The sequence below is a fragment of the Nyctibius grandis genome, chromosome 9 (genome assembly GCF_013368605.1).
Source record: "Nyctibius grandis isolate bNycGra1 chromosome 9, bNycGra1.pri, whole genome shotgun sequence".
In the NCBI taxonomy this organism is placed as follows: Eukaryota; Metazoa; Chordata; class Aves; order Nyctibiiformes; family Nyctibiidae; genus Nyctibius; species Nyctibius grandis.
Window position 1 is genome coordinate 13,851,349 of NC_090666.1, and position 18,385 is coordinate 13,869,733.

General features: G+C 51.0%; 2 protein-coding genes across 2 annotated transcripts in view; both read right to left on the reverse strand.

Moving 5' to 3' along the window:
• Positions 1–17,511, reverse strand: part of HOXD3 (homeobox D3) — a 31,248-nt gene extending 13,737 nt beyond the window's left edge. The window contains exon 1 of the mRNA XM_068407405.1: positions 17,123–17,511. The gene's annotated coding sequence lies outside the window, so the exon portion shown is untranslated. The remainder of the gene's footprint in view (positions 1–17,122) is intronic.
• Positions 3,746–4,959, reverse strand: HOXD4 (homeobox D4). The gene is made up of 2 exons (XM_068407406.1): positions 4,542–4,959; positions 3,746–4,137 (listed from the first exon to the last, which is right to left on the reverse strand). The coding sequence occupies exons 1-2, from the start codon at positions 4,948–4,950 to the stop codon at positions 3,833–3,835; spliced, it is 714 nt and encodes a 237-aa protein (XP_068263507.1). The 5' UTR covers positions 4,951–4,959; the 3' UTR covers positions 3,746–3,832.
• Positions 17,512–18,385: the final 874 nt, after the last annotated feature.

The window sequence follows — 18,385 nt, forward strand, 5'->3', positions numbered from 1 at the left end:
TGGACTCGTGCCTTGACCACGCTCCAGGAGAGGACAAGTCCTCAGTGACAAATACTTATGACAAAAATAGTGCAATCGACCTCTCCTGGCCAGAGGTATGTGTTATTGTCTGAGGTGCTTACGCGGGGGAGAAAAAAATTATGTTTGCCTTAGGTGCACTGGAAAGTTTAAACTCTCCAAGTTTGTGTTTTCTTGTGATCTTTCGTTTGTATTGGTTGAAAAAGTGAAGTTTAATGCTCAGAGAAAGCTACTCACTGCCTTTAAATTTCAAATTTCCATTTCTTTTTAAAATGGATTCCCTCCAGGACTCACCTAAAGGCACACAGATATCTGTGTGGGGATCGAGGTGACTTCAGGTGTGGCTCCTTGCCTCCTGCCACACATGCATAAATCCGGGAGTCATTCTCAGACGGCTTGTTAAATGCAAAGCAGTAGCAAATGGATGATAGGCACTTTTAACTGCAGCCTAAATGTAAATATAGACTCCAGCTTGGCCTGGAGTCACACCATTATGGCTGGGGCAATCAGCAAACCTGTTCAAAGGGACATTTGGAAGGATGCTATGCGGAGTCACTCATCTTTTAACACTGTAGTGATGGGAGGAACCAGTATTTTCACAGGAGAGAGACCCACCTTGTAAAGACTGTTTGTTCAAGGTACAAACCAGAATCTATTTCTCTACACCTTTTATTATTTCAAATGTATATGGAGGGCTTACATCAAAACTACAGGCGACAATTAGTGTAAATAACGCTTTAATCAATGGCAGCAAAACATTGGTGAAGTCTATAAAAAGCATCACACTTTAACAGAGATGAGAGTATTGCTGGACAGCGCGACTGTTTAACAAAGGCTCCAATGCACAACATTTCACCCATGATAAACAAAAATAACCGGCTTCCCTTCCTACACGAAGTAACCCTGGAGAAGAGTTAAAAAACAATAAGAAATAAATCTCAGGTTTGTTTTCCACGGGAGATAATGACCAGTGGGTGCCTCTGGACGTTATTACAGACATTCCTGACCCTTCAGAGTATTGGCAGCTGGAAACTATTTCTTTGGGTACTTTCTGCCTCCAGTTCACGTATGCTCCGAGCTTACAGCGCAATTGCAACTATGTAAACTTACAGTGCCCCAGACTTGCTCAAAGGGGACTTGCAAACAGGGTTGTAAGAGCTGTGCCTCCTGAACCCAACACTCGTCCTGGAGATATTAACATTTCAAAAGACAATGAGACAAATTCTGCTCGCAGCTACATCCCTGTTTGACTTCAGTGGGCGGGGGAAGGAAATCTGGGAGCAGAATTTGGCCCTTTAACTTCCGGAGCCATCTCGGTCGATAAGAAGCACAAAGTAAGGATTTGCTTATCCAGGGCCATTATTTTCCAGAACTGTACCACAGATGCCAAAGTTGGCAGCTGTCTCTCGAATAACACGTTTGCCCTGCTCCCAGCCAACTTATCACAGACTTTCGGTAAACAGCAGGGGTCCGGGAAGGGGATTGTCAAGAAGACCAGCCAGATAGGTTTTTCTTTTTTTCCCCCTCCCCCCTTTTTTTCTTTCCCCAAATTCGTATGAAGAGCAAAGGGAGGGCTTTGGACAACTCTGGAGACGAAAGGCCGCTACCGCAGGAACCGGGAGTGACAAAACTTGAAAACTTGTCTCAGGAATTCCCTCCTCAAGCGCTGCTGCTAGCTGCTCTCCATGCCAGAGAAAGGGAAGGGTAGTTTGGGTCCAAAAGGTTAAGGGTTTAGAGGTCACTCTTCCCGGCTGAAATACAACTAATCGAATAGAAAATTTGTCCTCTGGGTGAACCTGTTCCTGCAATTTAGCCGAACTTCAGTAAAATACCTTTTCAGCTTCTCAACGTGAAGGCGTCAGAAAAAAGACGTCTTTACTATGTATGAACTCGGTGCTTTTTGTCATAGAAACAATGATGCGAATAATGCGGGAATATCCATCTTTAATATCACGACGTGGAGATATTCAAGTATTGCCATGTGCAAGTCTGAGAACTGGGCTAACCCTAAGGAAGAACAAAGAGTTTTCTCCAGGCTCTAAAACAAAAGACCAAGTCTTACAAGACACTTTGCAGACTTCTGGGGATGAGAAAAGGGCAGAAATTAACCGTTGGCCACAGTTAATGCTGCCGAATACAACCCTGTTGAAAAGATCGCTTTTTATTTTCGAATTCATTCAAGCCCATTTTGACCAGTGTTTTCCCGAGCGAGCCCAGAAAGCAGTGAGTCCTCGGTGGGAAGCACCCAGCCTGGAGATGGGCACGTTAACTCACCCCCTGCTTTTTCCACCGCCCTTCGGCGTTTGCTCTGGGTTTTCTTCTTTGCCCCTTTCTCTTTAGTAAAGGGATCACCTCGTTATAATTTCGATTATATGGTCCCTCTCTCAGGCTGCCCTGAGGGTACAGGAGGTAAGGGCTGAGCTTTAAAATAGCCTGAGCGGGGGTGTACGTGGCTGAGGGAGCTGGTTTGACTGGGTTTGGTGGTTACAACGCACTAAAACTTTGGCACAATGCAGCCAGCAGCCAGGGACAAATCCGTAGCTATTAGACCGGCTCTGCTCCCATCCAAGCCTTTGCCCTTTCCCTGAAAGTAACTTGCTGAGATTTCCAACCATTGCAGTCATATGTTCTGGTTTGCTTAAAAAAAATCACTGTTCAAAAAAAAAAAACCAAACCAACACAACAGACCAAAATAACCTCCAAACAAAACAAAGCAGCAACCCACACAGACTCTCTCATTCGGGCAGAAACGAAATTTAAAAACTGATAGAAAGAATGCTTTCAGCTTGAAAGGCTCAGGTTATATCAGAAATCGCATTAATTTTTCATTCTGTTGTGTTGTTTTCTTTTTCCTGGGGTTTTCGGGGGTTTTTTTTTGTGGTTTTTTTTTTCCCCCTCAGTTTTTAAATGAGATATCGATAGCTTAAAGCACAGCACTGAGCAGAGCAGACTTTGGAAACAGATTTCAAGCCTGTTAGCCCTGGATGGCACCCTGTAAGGAGAAAGGAAGCTTTTCCTATTAATGAAGAAGGAATTTCAAAAAAAGGGACGAGAAAGTTGTGTACGTTCAAGACAAGTAAACATTATACATGTGTTCATGAGAGTGGGAAGGAGAAATACTGTATTTCATCTCCCCTTCCTCGTTTTTGGTTTGACTATTTTTGTTTTTATCTTCACTCTTCTACGTAACAAATAAATAAATACACTAACACTATCAGTACATAAAAAAAACCCGTTTTCACTTAATTCCTATGCACACCTTCTGAGACGTTATGGAAAGGAGCAAGTATTTTCATTACACCAAGAAAGGCAAAGCAGCACACAAAGTTCACAATTACTAGTCTTTATGTTCAAATAAAAGACTATGCTATAAATTTCCTGTTCTCAACTTGTCCAAATGCATCCTCCAGAAATTGCATGGGATAAAAAGACAATTAAAAGTAGAAATCCCAGAATAAAGCATCAAACCTCCACTTTCAAATTCAAAACTGAAACACAGGACAGTTTCATTTTCAATGATTTATTACTTTTTACGGATAGAAGGTCTCGTTTAATATTTTCCCAATTCCCACTGCCTGCATGATGTTTCTTTTTTTTTTTTTCCTTTTTTTTTCCTTTTTTAGGTTGTGCTAGCAGAGGCAAATAAAATAAAGTCCAAAGTAGCGTCATTTTGTCTCCTTTGTACAACAGTACCTTAAAGAAAGATGACATTTTCTCGAGTCCTTAGCTGCTACATGCAGGTTCTGCTTGGGCAGTGTCAGTTATGTACAGTACTGGTCAGAAGCGAAGGATGAAATGGAAAATTTCACCTCTTCTACAAAGTTGTCAAGTCAGTCTGATGGTCCTTGGAACCAGTCTGTAAATGGGGGTTTGAACCAGAGGAAGAAGACCTGCCCTTCGTGTTGGGCAGTTTGTGATCTTTTTTCCACTTCATTCTTCTGTTCTGAAACCAGATCTTGATCTGGCGCTCAGAGAGACACAAAGTGTGGGCTATCTCGATACGGCGGCGCCTGGTCAGGTACCTGTTAAAATGAAATTCTTTTTCCAGTTCTAGGACTTGCTGTCTGGTGTAAGCTGTGCGGGAGCGTTTAGGTTCCCCTCCGTTGTAATTGGGATTCACTGGGAAAAAAATACGGAGAACTTTACAAAGCTAATCTTGACTTGCCGGTTCGACTTTACAAAAGAAAAACCTTACGAGCTGCGAGCATGTGGCCGGGCTGGATTCGTCCCAGTTGCTTACAATGGACGGGCTGCTCTCCCCCTCCTTTAAGGCAGGCACTACAGGCACACGCAGCTAGGTAGGATGGGAGCCTCTAGCAGGCTCCTAAAATGGAGTTTTCTCCTTAACGGCAAAGCCCCGCATGGCCAACGGCCTATTTCCTCAGCAATAAAAATTTATGACGAGTGTAATTGGCTACCTCGGCTTAAAAAGCTCGCCCACGAGTCTGGCAGGGACTCGAGCGAGCGTCGCTGAGGACGATCGGAAGCAGGGTAGAAGAGCAAAGTAAGAAGAGGATCCTTACCCGAGTTAACATGGACTTTCTTCATCCAGGGATATACTACTGCTGGCTGCTTAAGTGCTGACCCGTTTGGGGGTTTGAGGGCCGGCTGCTGGCTGCAGGCTCGCGAGTTGGACATTGGAGGCGGTGGACAATGCTCTGCTTGGCCGGGGAAGTGGCTCGCTGGGCCGGATTGCTCCTGTCCGTGACCCCGCGGCTGCACGGCAGAGCCTTGGGCATTGCTACAGCTAAAGGGCTGCTCGCTGTAGTTTGACCGTGGGTAGAGTCCCTGGTGCTGGAAATCAGAGCCCTGCGAGGCACTGTAGTACTCGGCCCCCTGCTCGCCTAGGTAGCTATTCTGCAAGTATTCCTCGCAAGGAGGAAATTTGGGATCCACATACTTAGAGTTCACCATATACGAACTCATGGCCATTAATTTCTGAAGGTAGAAAATACTAATTTTTCTCGTGTTGTCTTTTTTTCCCCTTCCATAGAGCCCTCCTACTTGCTGTCAACTGAATAAAGTTAGGCGGGCATGTGACCGGCCCGGCCAATGGGGAGCCGGCAGCCGATCACCGGATTTCGCCGCAGCTCAGCATTTCCACCAATTTCAACTCAATAATATCCCCGTAACCGAGTGACCCCCCCTCTCAGGCAGGTCGCACCCCCCAAATCAGGTCCCGGAGGTGCAGGGATGCTCCTCGGGCGGCGGCCTCTTCCCTGGCCCGCAGGTAGGGCCAGCCTTTTGTCTGAGCCCTCAGCCCCCACGGATGATGCCCCGCCGCCTGATTTACAAGCCGCAATCGCCACCGGGGTTTGTTACCTCGCTTTAAATAAAATATCGAAAGAAGTACACGGAGCGAGGAGCTGAAGTGGGGTTAAAAGGGAGGAAACTGATAAAGAGGCGAGGAAAAGAAAAGCCATCAAAGAAGAGGGTAATATGACGTACAATAGATCTGTCCTGTCTTTGTCTCGCAGAGGTCATCCAAAAGTTACCAGAATTTAGTTCTGCTGAAGAAAATTAGGCAATCAGTAACTTCTCATTCACTTTGCAAGCCTCAATACATATGTGTGCGTATGTATGCGCGCACAGACGCAAACGCACATGTATGTGTATAAATATATACATGTACGTATGTAAAATCATACAGAGGGCAAGAAACCGTTCACTTTTAACCACCAAAGTTCGATCAATTGAACCGAAGACGGCATTTAATGAGGTTAAAAATATCACGGGTTTAATGAGATAAATTCCGTCTTCATTCATCAATATCATTCCTGGAGCACAAGTAAATACATTCCAGTGAGGCGAAGGCTGCTTTTGCTGCTGTCGTAAATATTTTGATGCGATCTGGACCCTTGACAGGAAAACTTTGCTAACGTCTGGCATATCTAGCTAATTTATGAGTATCTTTTTAAAGATTCATTCACTGATTGGAAGATAATTTTTTTTTTTCAGAAAATTTGTAACTTCTGGTGAAATTAACTGTTTAAATTCACAGTCTGTCGGTGAGAGTTACGACTGAACGACAACTGAAATTTTAAGAGACATCCTAAAACCTAGCAAATAGGAGCGAGGCAGCGAAACTTTTACAATTTCTGAGTGTTCAGCACGCACATGCCTTTTGATTCCGCCAGTATTTAAACTTCTAACCATTTGCAGAAAGGTGAAGTTTTTGCATCGACCATATATTCCCCTAGAATCGAATCTGTGACTATATGAATATCACACAAATTCGGTTCTACAGGGTATATATAGACAACGTAATAACATTCTGTTTTCATCTACAATATAGCAGGTCTTTGCAATTCTCTTAGTCCTTACTGTCTTCTGAGGAATGCAAACTATTCTGCTGGGACTTAGTTCTGAAATACGGATTTGCAGGAAGGTGGGATTTCAGAAAAGATTGACGCTTGTTATTATTGCTGCAATAGAGCTATACGACTCTCCACCAATTTATAGCGACGAATTTCGCCTACCAAATTCTTAGAAAGACCTGCTGCTCGCTTTAAATGTTCTGCCGTTCACGTCCTCGCTACGGAAAACGGACGTTAGCGGTCGAACTGCGCTATTTAGAAATGATAACAGTTAAAATCATTTAGAAAAGAGTCTTTATCTGTTTAGGCTAACACGAATCTAAAGAAATTCTCCCTAATTAGAAACACACACACACACACCCCCAAATAAAAAAGAATTAAAAAAAAAAAAAATCGAAACAGAAGTAAAACAGCCGACAACAGAAACAGCGATTGGTGAAGAAGAGGAGATTAAAGGCTGGAGTTAGTTGTTCTCGGGAAGAAGAGAGTTTCCAAATTTACCTTCATCCCATTATGCTGCTCTAGCTATTATCCCCGCGAGCTGCCTGCGAGCCGCAACCTCGCACCCTCCCAGGTTCTCCCCGCCGTAGCGTTTATGGTGAAGGGCAGGGCGAGAGGTCAGCCGAAATCATTTACAAACATATCACAAAGTTTCATTATTTTTACTTTGTCGACAGCAGCACACAGGAGTACAAAAGTTCATGAATTGTGTCTGACCCAGCTCCTCACTGCTGTCCTGCGGTCAACCTCTTCTCCTTCCACTATTTAAAACAGGCACCATAAGGACAAATAATGGTGCGGGTGTGATACATCCAACCACTGCGGAGGGCAGATTTGGGGGTGTTGCGTTTCCCCGAGCGATGTGTACCGGTTTGTTTGCCTGCCTTCAGTTCCCAGCTGCCTGATCTGGGGGATGCTATTTTTAAACATCTGCTTTCTTACCACTGCGGTGGTGTCTTCTTCACAGCAAGTGCAACTCGAAACGACTTTGTGTCCATAATCTCTTTTTGCCACCCCCCCTCCCTCCCCCCGCCCCGGATTTAAATCTCCACCCAACTACTTTAAGCGGCTCCCCCCCGCTTTCTCCTCCTTTCTCTGAGGGGAGGGGGGCTCTCTCTCCCCCACGGGGGTTATTAACCACCCGGCTGAACTGGCAGGGTAACACACACACCCCTCCCAAAGGCAGCTCGCTTTTGGGGCAGCCCTCGGGAGCGGGCAAGCCCGCCGAGGGCTGCCCGGGGAGAAGCGATGGGGCTGGGGAGGCAGCAGCTCCCCGCTCTGCTTAATACTACACATTTTCATATTTGTTAGACGCTGTGACCTGCGTTTCACCTTATTGCACGACTTACTCAGACAGGTCAAAGCCAAAGAGTTATTGATGAACAAAAGCGTTATATATTCACCTCCTGTTCAACTGCCCATACAAAATGCTTTTGATCTATAAGGCTTTTTGTATTCTGGTTCATAAGCAGTATGCTAGATGTACGTTGGCAGAAAACAAGTAATCCATACATTTAGGGCCGGCCCTGGAATGAAATGCCAAGGGCATCTACATAGAGCAGGGCTGAGCTACGGGAGGAGGAAAGTTACCTATGGATCACAATTAAAACTGCAACGCCGGAAGCGATCCTTTAGTTCGCATTTAAAGGGCTCGAAAACCAATATTGCAACGTAAGGCAAGAAGAGAAGGAAAAGCCTGGCACAACAGTGAAAGAGATTATTTATCAACAAGCTGGGAGAGGAAACAGGGAGAAACGCAAACAAACCCAGCTCTGCTCCTCTACGTGCTCCCGCTCAGAGCGGGGCTGGCAGAAGCGGGGAGGGCAATGTGTACCTAATGAATCTCCAAATACCGCAGCCTTTCTTTTCCTCTTTGAGAGATAAGCCGGTCTCAGTCTGAAGCACCAGGACTAATGCATTTAGCTCCTTACTGCAGCCAGAAGGGTTCAACAGCATTTCCTGCTACACGCTGATCCCCTGCCCTCCCCTCGGTACCCCCAGCGCAGCTCACGCGGGACCATCGGGGATGCGAAAATCCCTGCAGTAAAAGGCTGCCCTCCTAAGTTCAAATACTCATTCCCCTCCCTGCCTTCACAGCATTTAAATCCACGTTTGGCTCTCCCTTGCCCGGAGAGCCCTAGGAGCGGAGGATCAGCGCTCCCGCCCCGCACGACCCGGCTGAAGCGCGGCTGTCCCGGCTGGCTGGCGCAGACAGCCCCGGAGCCCGCCGCCTCTTCCACCCATTCACCGGGCTGTGCCAAACGAGGTTCACATCAGACAGCAGGCACAGCTCTGCTTTGAATCCCGTCTGGAGAAAAGAGGGGGAGTAGCCAAGGTTGAGAGGCGCTGGGACACAACGTGATCCGACCGGGCTCTGCACGGGGAGGCGCTCTGCGGTCCCGCCGAGTTAAAATGGAAACGCTGCTAATTGCTTCAGAGTGCTTAAGAGCAGGAGGACACCTGTACAGCCCTATAATAAACCCTCAGGAAACTGCACCTCTGCTTTTAACGCTAGCCAGGATTATGACATGGTACCACAAACCGACTTCACATGCTGACATAGTCTTTTTTCCTTTTTTCTGGGTAGCAATATTCAGCAGGAATACATTATTTTTAATTCTTCCAGTCTGAAGGGAAGAAACAGGATTTTCAAGCAACGCAAACTCTACAAGAAATAAGAGGTTGCTTACCGTGCACGTCCTTCCATGCTGCCGAACCTGTTGCAATAAAAACGTTTGTTACTGTTGTATTCCACATACGGGTGATATTTCTGGAAACAGTTACAGAGCACGTTTGATAGATGAAGGCAGAGAGGAGCTGGTGGTAAATCCTGTGAGCAGCGGAGTGGTGGGGTGGAAGCCCCTTCTGAATGAGGACCACGTTGCATTCAGGCAGTTTTTTTACGAACACATGCTTTCCCTGTGCTTGTGGTGTGATCTTTCACTTTTAATATTCATAGTCTAGATTTTATACCGGATAATTTCGAAAGGGATGAAAAGTCAGACCTCCCTCTTTCACTGATGGAAAAAAAAAAGAATAACAAAGGCCTTTTTTTTGTTCTGTAGCAATCCAGTCACTTACAAATGAAATATTCAGATCATCTTTGCTAAACCATCACCCATAAAATGTCACAATATGCCATGCAGCATCGTATCCATGCTGAGCACGGAAAGAACTATAATTTTGTAATGATAAATCTCGGATTACTCTAGGGTAGATCCCCTTTAAGATCACCTAATTAACCAAACAGTAACCACGAGACATGCGTCTTTGTTTGCATTATATACGGACGGATTTGACTTGAACTTTCCTTCAAATCTTTTAATAAATAAATACAAAGATCACATTAAGGAAAACAAAAACACACGCTCAGTCTAATGCTCCCGAAATGCATCATATATTTTAGAGCAAAATACTAATATTGGGGATTTATTTTCTGTAAGAGATTTTTCACCCCTTCTATTGCCTTCCTACGATATTTTGGAGAGTTATTGTATTACACACAGAGCAATTGCCTCGGTATCAATAGTTCACTAGACAGAGCTTCCCAAGACTGTTTTTGTTAAAAAAAAATTTTTTTCAATTCTGCCCACCCTTGATAGCATTCAGAGTTTGCGTGGGCAGTGGAATAATACCAGCATTTCGGCACTAAACTTTCCTTTACCGTTTCTTTCCTTTCTTTCTTTTTATCCTTTTTTTAAAAAAATGTAAAAGGTTCGCTTCAAACAAGATGTCCCATTAGATTCAGAAGCCTCGGGCGGGGAGCAGCCCGCTCCTCCTGGCGCTGCGCGAGCCACCTGAGCTCTACCTGTCCGTGTTCCCCAGCAGAGCTGTTCCGCGCTGCCGGGCGGAGCAGCGCTGGCACCCCACTCCCACTCCGTTCCAGAGGCACAAAGAGAGCCCGAGCGCGGGGAGCGGGGGGCAGCGGGGAGGCTGGTAACGGACTTACTGCGCGCTCCCCCCGCGGCCGGGGGGACCCGGGAGCAGAGGTGCCTGCACGGCCGCATTCCCGCAGACGGTTCCCTGCTAACACTTTCCCGATTACTGCTTCCAGGAATGAAAGCATCTGCACTTGTATGCTCTTAAACTAATTTATGGTGGGAATTATATTTTGGCTTGTCAACTCTCAAGCCATAAAACAAAGTTTATTGGAATCACGTGCTTCTAAATAGCCACTCAGGACCTATCTCTGTGAAACCATAAATAACCTTCAGCTTTAAACTTTTATTCGCTAAATAAAGGTTCGCTGAATCTGTTCTATAAAATGGGACTGGGTCGAAATAGCGGGGATGGGTGGAAGGTCAGCTCCGCGGCGTTATGCCGGCCTTTTTGAGGAGCGTGTTGTAGGGAAAGCTGCTAAGAGGGGAGTTAGCGTTCCCAAATTGCTCTTGAGAAGGCAGCAGAGTGGATTTAGCCGTGGGTACCCGTTCAAACCTTTCTTTACATCTCCTATGGAACAGGGAAGCTTATCGTCAGGAAAAAAAAAACACCACAGAAGTACTTCGGGGAGAGAAGGGTCCCCCTCTCCCTTCCCCGGATGTTTATGGCATTTTGGTCAGGAGTCCCTGGAAAATTGTTTCGACTCATTCGCCTCCTGAGCTCGGATGAGCTGTGCCAGGGACTGAGGTCTCGCCAGGGACCCGACGGACCTATGCGAACGACCAAACTGCTGGAAACAGCGAGGGCACCGGGTTTTGGAAAGGGAGAAAGTGTGAAGCCTGCCACAATGAGATCTTTGAGGACTGGAAATTTAAGGAGGGCTATAAAACAATAAAACAGCCCTGGTGTGAAGGGAGCAGGGTGTGAGTTAGCAAATGAGAATTTCAAGGAGCCCGAGCACAGGAAGTCAAATGTCCCTGGCAGTCACACAGCATAAAGGAACCCGGGCATCAGCTTCCAATCTATCATGGCTAAGATGAGGAAGTCGGAGTGGCCAGCAGCTCCTGGTGCCTCCGAGGAGGGGCTTGTCCCTTTCCCAGAGGGCAGAGAGCCACGTCCGCCCCGTCGGGGACCGGCCGCGGACAGAGGGGACGGGCCGCTCCCCCGGCCCGCTGCTGCGGATGCCCCTCCGCGTAGGGGCTCAGCTTTGAAAAGCGAGCCAGCTTCAGCTCCTTGCTGGGTGGTGGCACCAGCTGTCACCAGCTGTGTGATGCCTGCCTAATGCCAGAATTAGGTCCTTCCTGGTCTGCTCTTGCTTGGCCATTTCCTACCGAATCTGGCTATACAAGTTTGAAGTTGCCTAAAAGGGGCAGTTTATCTCTCGCCTCACTCGTTAGGTGGCTCAAATTGCAGCTGTTTAATTCCCATTTCTCCAGAGTGCAAGAGGTGGCCTGATCACCTTTCCTGCTTCTTCTTTCCGGATTATTTTGCATACCGCTATTTTCCTTACTCTGTGTCAGTGCTTTAATCATACGGCATCACCTTCGTGCTTAATAATGGCCTAAGCTGGGGAAAGGCTCTTTCTCCCTGTGCCCTCCCCTGCCCAGGACAGCTGTCAGGGACAGTGCGTAAGGTGATATTTCAGCAACTTTATCAGGCAGCCGATGAAAGCCCAGGGGATCCGGCCAGGAGCACCTGGCAGAGGGGGGGCTGCCCTGCGTGGGGCTGACTTGTGGGTGGTTTTCAGCTGGAGCACGGCCCGTGCTGCCAGTCCCGAGCAGGCAGGGGAAGAGCTCCACGGGACTGTACCCCGTGCCCTGCTCAGGCATCCGGGCCTGGGTACGGCAGGAGCTGGACCAGGCTCCGCGGCAGCTTTCGAAATCCCCCCAAACCCCTCGTCCTCGCTGGCCTCCGGGGGAAAGGCTTCAGCGGCAGGCAGCTGCAAGAAACCAGGGTGCCGGTCCCCTGGGAAGGTGAGAGAAAAGGCTACAGATCGGGACGTGAGGGGAAGGGTGCAACGGGAAAGTCCACGAAAATGTCGGGAAAACAGGCTGGAACGACAGGAACCACATTGCAGAGTCAAATGCGTTTGCCCTGGGCCTGGCAGCGGGTACTGGGTACGGCGGAGGTCCGGTCCCGGGCAGCGGGGGCCACGGGTGGGCTCCAGCCCCTGTGCCGGCACGAGGAGAGTCACTTCTCTCCTCCCGCGTCTGCGATCGCTTCGGCTTTCTTGGCCGATCTCGTGGGCAAAGGAAACCGAAAGTCTGGAGACAGGGCACTGTGCCGCGGGTGCGGGAGGAGAGGAGCCGTGGCGAGGCAGGCGGCGGGCGGCACGGCGGGCGGCACGGCGGGCGGCCGGCCGAAGCATCAGCCCCTGGCAGAGGGGGCCGGCGCGGCGGCCCGGGCCCGGGTATGCGCCTCGGGCAAACGTGTCCGGGAGGCTGCGGCTGGGAAAGGCGAGGCTGTGGGATAGTGAGGTGTTGAGTGAGATACAACTCCCTGTGATCTAGGGTCAAGATGAATGTTTCTGCAACTGAGTAATTCTACCGCAGAGGTTCTGATGAGGGAATTAGGAGGATTTTCACATTTCCTATTCTAAAATGCACATGTGAAAGTTGACTTTGAAGCTCTGGCCAGCTCATTCTCTAGGCTTTTATGCGAGTTCTCATATTCGGGGCTTACGATCTCGAGATGAGTAAGATGTGGAATGAAGTAACCCAGTAATAATTGGTTTCCCTCTGATAATTGTTGCGATAAAAGGCTTGGGGAAATTGTATCGCATGTGTAAACCACCGTCGCTCTCGATGCTACCTGACAGACACGAAGACCAGCATCCTCCCCTGAGGACCACACCGACAGAAAATGACAGGCTCCATCTCTGACTTTGAAGACCTACCGAGCGCCTTGACAGCGTCCAACGCATTATGCCTCTCTGCTTTTACCATAGCCCCGGCCTTTCTGCAGTCACCTCACCGTCCATGCCCTCCCAGAGCAGGATGTGGGCATGCAAAGGCCCCTGCCCTCAGCAGGCCCCGCGGGCAGATCGGGCGGGCGCAGAATCCCGGAGCGGGTAGGGCGGCGGCGAGCCGCGCCTCCACATCAAACGGGGGCAGCGGCGGCGGCACCCCGGGTCCCCGGGGATAGAGGGTGAGGAACACGGGGCAAGGAGGGTGGGCTGGGGGCAGTGTGAGCGTCTAGCTGGGGCAGGCACTGCCCGGGGGGCCGCGGGCTGACAGGGTCATGTCCAGGCACGGCTGGGGAAGACGAAGCCTGGAGGCAACAGGTGAGGCGGAGGCAAGGAAATCTGTCGGGATCCGCCTTGCAGGGGGCAGGGGGGGGATGTGCGGAGGCTGAGGGCTCTGCCCGGGGGAAGGGAGCCGTTGGGGAGGTGGGTGCGGGCCGCCACCGTGCTCTGGCACCCACATCAAAGGGGCAGGGATGGAAGCGGTGGCTGCCCGACATCAAAGGGTGGGCCGGTGACCGGGAGGGCGGCGGGGCACTCGAGGTGAGCCCCCTGGCACCGTGGGGAAGGCACGGAGTGTGGAGGGGCGCGCACGGGTGCGAGTACGGGCCCGTGGGAGGCCGGGGCGCTGGAGGTAATGGGACAACCGGGGCCCAAGGGGGGAGGGCTCCTAGGACGCAGAAAGGTGGCGGAGCCCTACCCGTACCCCCCATCCGTCCGTGGGCAGACGGGCGGCCGGATCCGGGCCCCGGGGCAGGCGGCGGGGGCCGGCGGGGCGGCAGGCCCCTCGCCCAGGCGGGAGAGCGGCCAGGCTTGTCCTACAGCGCCTTCTCCTGGAAGAGGCCGTGGAGACCAAATGGCTGGTGGCGGCGGCCAGGGCCTGCCGCGCCCCCGGCGGCCGCTCCGCGCCCCGGCCTGGCCGTCCCGAGGGCGGGAGCCGCGGGCAGGTGACCCCGGCGGAGCCGGGCCTGGACGCGGGGCCGGGCCGGCGGCTGGGCTGACCCCGCGGACCCCGCACTTTCGCGGGGTCCAGCTCGGGCCGCTCCCGGCGTGGGGCGCTGGGTGGGCGATGCGGGCTGCCTCCCCCGCCTTCCACCACCCCCTCCCCTGCGGGTGGTGGGAGGCGGGTGCGGGGTTTGGGCAGAGCCTGATGCCGCTGAATGCACTTTTATTGCCTCTTGTCTCTGGCAGAGACCCTTCCTCCGCGCCCCGTCCGGCCCCCGCGACCTGCTGCAATGTTTATTGTGCCTCATCTTTTCCTTTCGCTTCCTGTTTTCCCCTCTCCCGCTCCAGCGGCATTGAGTGCCGCACTGCAGTAGAGCCGTAAATACCTTTAACAGCTGCCTGCCAACCGAGGGGTGAAATACTGTCTTTGTTCGGGCTTTTTTTCTGCCCCAAGCGCTCATAAAACACCCCGTGAGAATTATATTTGTTTGAGGAAAGAGAAACATTATTGAGAAATAAAAGAATCGCCGGGATTTGCTGTTCTTAAGAGCGCAAAACCAAAGCGTATTTCTTTGCTCAGTCCTATCGGGTTTGCCAGGTCCGCAGCCCACATCTCCTCCCCTCCTTGCACCAAAACCGTGCCAGACTCAGGGAGCAGAGGCTGCACTTCTCCTCCAGGCAACTGGCAGCAGCTAAGCGGGAGCCCAACCTGACTTCCCGACTGGCAGCCGGAGTCAGCGGTACCTGGGCACTGCCAGGGAGTGCAGCCTGCTGCTTCCTCCTGATGATTTCGTGGCCATGTTTTTTTACTGCCCGTGCATCAGGAAAGGGTGGACTAGGGATCGGCTGCTTCCTTTCAACAAAAAAATGAAATGAGATGAGTCATAAATTCTGTCGAACACGTCGGGAAACAAAGCAGGTGTGAGAAATGTGAATTCTGCTTTCCGCAAATTACACCACATCAACACATCTACACACATACAGGCGAGCACATTATATAGGTGTATAAATATATATAAAAATATAGTCCTCATGTGCCATATATATATTCACATACATACAGAGTTTGTTATGGATACTCGCAAACACATAGGTATATTTAAGAGCATATACATACCTATGTGTGCTTCAATGTTAATGAAAGAAATGAAAGAAAAAGAAAAAAAAAACGAGAAAAAGAACAAGAGAAAAAGTAAGCAAGCCGTTTAGGAGGGGGAAAAGCTGAACTCCCTCGTTAAACTAGTGGGACCATAAATGCATGTGTATCCGTCTGTGTCAGCATATGGACCCGCAGACACACACAGGCATATTAGAATTCGTTAGAACACCCTGCTTTTGTTTTCTTCTTTTCCCCCAGGTTACGAATAACTTGAAAACAGCCTAAGGACGAGATTTTTCGAAGTTTTTGGAGAGATTTATAGCCAAGCAGCTATAATTCCTGCGTCACTTAGGAGGGATTCTGAGAGTGAAACCTAACGTAATACATACTTTCCAAGTTACTCTAGAAGACTGTTGCTATGTTAAAAACGATTCCTCCCAAATAATCCCCAAGTCCTTCAGCAGCGCAGGGCGGTCGACTAGCGCAGAGCCAAAGCATGAGGGAAAGACATCCTACTGCTTACTGTAGCGGGGCTCGGGCTTAGCAGGCTGGGGACGTGCTCGGGGATGGATTAAAGAATAATTTTTTCTGCGTCTTCAAAATGTGTACCTGGGGCACGTCCCACACTTTTCCACCCTCACCAGATATGGTTTAGTCAGGTATTTTGCTTTACCGTTAAATGAGTGGCTGCTTTTGAGGTAAATGGCGATTCGGTAAATTCCTGCAGTGCAGTGGCACGGTGCATTTCCATCACTGACCAACGATGTAAGTACTAAATACCAGGCAACGGGTTTTCTACCGTGCATTAACATTTCGAAAATGAAGACGAGATGTGTAAAGTATATATACTTTCAAAATAATATATTTCCAAAACATGTATGTCCTACAGAGAGAAGTAGAGGTGTAGATACGTATATACACGTTTACAGGTAATGCGGACACGGATATATACACATATATAGGTAACGCAGATACAGTTTACGTGACTGTTCTGTCTCCTCTACATATTTCAAAATAAACCTGGGGTTTCTTTTCGAGAACTCGTCCCCCGTTTAGCCCCCCATGATTTCCACGTGGGTCAGTAGCCGTGCTGCGGGGGTGCGCTCCCGGCCGTGGTTCCTCGTAGCCGCCCCCCGCGCAGCCCGGTGAGGAGGACCCCGGGGCTGAGGCCGCCCGGGCGGCCCCGGCACCAGCCGCCTGCCCGCTGCCGAGCCCGGCCCGTGCGCCTCCCGCCGAGCCGGTCGGAACCGCAGCCCCGGCTCACGCACATAACAGTGGGAGAAGGGCGTGGTAAACCGTTCCGGCGGGGCGGACGGGGGCTCCCGGGGCTGGCCCCGGGCACAGCCCCCGGCCCGACCGGCTCGTCGGGACCTCCCCGCGCCCTCCGCCCGCGCGAGAGCCCTGACTCCGATTCTCCTGCGGAAACACCTGTTAAGCTTGAAAGTTAGGCGAGCGCCCTTCCGCCATGGAGTAAACAAACCACAGCATCACTACACCGCGCTTCAGACTGGCAGGGGGAAAAATGCGGCAAAAAAGGCCTCATATTGGAAGAAACCCCGCGGCAGGAGAGGCGCTGCCTGCGCGCACTGCGCCCCAGCCTTCCGCCCCTCGGCGCGGAGGGTCGCGTCTCGCCGCGCCATCGCGGCCCGCAGCGCCTTTCCCCGCCAGACTGCGCACCCTGCGGCATGCCCACAACTATTATTGATAATAACAACAACGACAATCACAATAGCAATAACAGCAACAGTAATTAGGAATAGCAATAACAGCAAGAATAAAGGGCTCCAGGGGACAGGTGACCAAGCAGGGCAAGAGGATGGGGGAACCGGCGCCATGCCGTGGTGCGGGACGGTGCGCGGGCGCAGAGAACTGGAGGCCAGCCCGAGGGAGCCGAGTGCTTACCGGTTCGCGGCACTGCGCGCCTGCGAAGGAGCCCGGGAGGGCAGCTGTAATCCATCTTGTGCCCGCGTAGCAATCCGTGTGCCGTAGGAGATAGCGGCAGCGAGGGCAACGAGCGGCGGGAGAGGAGCGGGGGGCTGGAGGCGGTGCGGCGGCGGGCGCGGGGCTCCGCGCATCCCCCGCGGGCGCGGGAGAGGAGGCGTCGCGGGGCCGGGAAAGTGTCAGAGCGGCGGCGGCGGGACCGGCTGCCGGTTTCGGGGAGCGGGACACAAACATGAGGACGACTGCCATACACCTCAGCCTAGACAAAGGTTAGGAAAAGAGGGGCTGAGGCTCTCTGAAGGCAGAATGCAGGGGGAAATTCGCCAGGGAAATCAGGAAAAGGCCATGAAAGCGCTCGCTGCCTGCACATGACCAGCCGCAGCCAATGACGAGCCCAAATAGGTCATAAAAAGGTCTATTACCAAGTTGTAAATTTTCTTCAAACAAAAAGGAATTTACTGCAATTCCTTGCGGATTTTGCACATACTGCTTCCCAGCGCCATGTTTCTTTCGCCTGCGCGCTGCGCTTTTACTGAGTCCTCGGTCCCGCACCGCCTGCGACCTGGCGCCTCGGGGCCCCGCGGGCACGGCCAGGGCGCGGGAGATCCGCGCGGGGAGCGGAGAGCGAGGCGAGTCCCCACGCAGCAGCCGTGAAGCAGCACAAAGGGGGGGACGGCGCTGTGCCAGTGGGTCCGTGTCTCGCCCCAAGGAAAGGGGGCTTTACCCGCATTTCCCCCCGCCCCCGCTCCGCCGGGCCCTAAAAGAAACGACATTTCCTTAGTAGCGCCCACTACTGAAGCCCAAGCCGTCGCTGACCTAAAAATAGTCCGAACCGCTTCCCCACCCCGAAGTGTGCAGTTCCCACAGGTTGCGCCGGGCGCTGTCATCTTGCCCAGGCTGCCCGCAGGGCCTCTCCGGTGGGGGCTGCCTCCGTCCCCGACAAAACCTTCCCGGGGGCGCTCGGACCTGGGGCGCCAACAAGGAAAATCCCATTATTAGGAACTACTCGAAAAGACTAAAAACGGCCCCGTGTTCACGGGGAGTGCTCGGCTCGGAGTCGGAATATTGTGGGTGTTTCTTGCTCTGTTTTTGTTTCAGGCAATAGCTAGAGCCCTCCATCAGTGGCCTCCGTGTACGTTGTACCCACCTCGAAAACAGAGCTAGAAAAAATAAACATGCCTAAAGGTGTAGGATCTTTTTTAACACGCTGCTTCAGGCAGTTGC

Excerpts from the sequence above, each read along its gene's own strand:
- HOXD4 (XM_068407406.1), bottom strand. The coding sequence starts at position 4,950 with ATGGCCATGAGTTCGTATATGGTGAACTCTAAGTATGTGGATCCCAAA. Across the intron at positions 4,138-4,541 it reads GAAAGTCCATGTTAACTCGG|TGAATCCCAATTACAACGGA; the intron begins GTAAGGATCCTC and ends TTTTTTTCCCAG.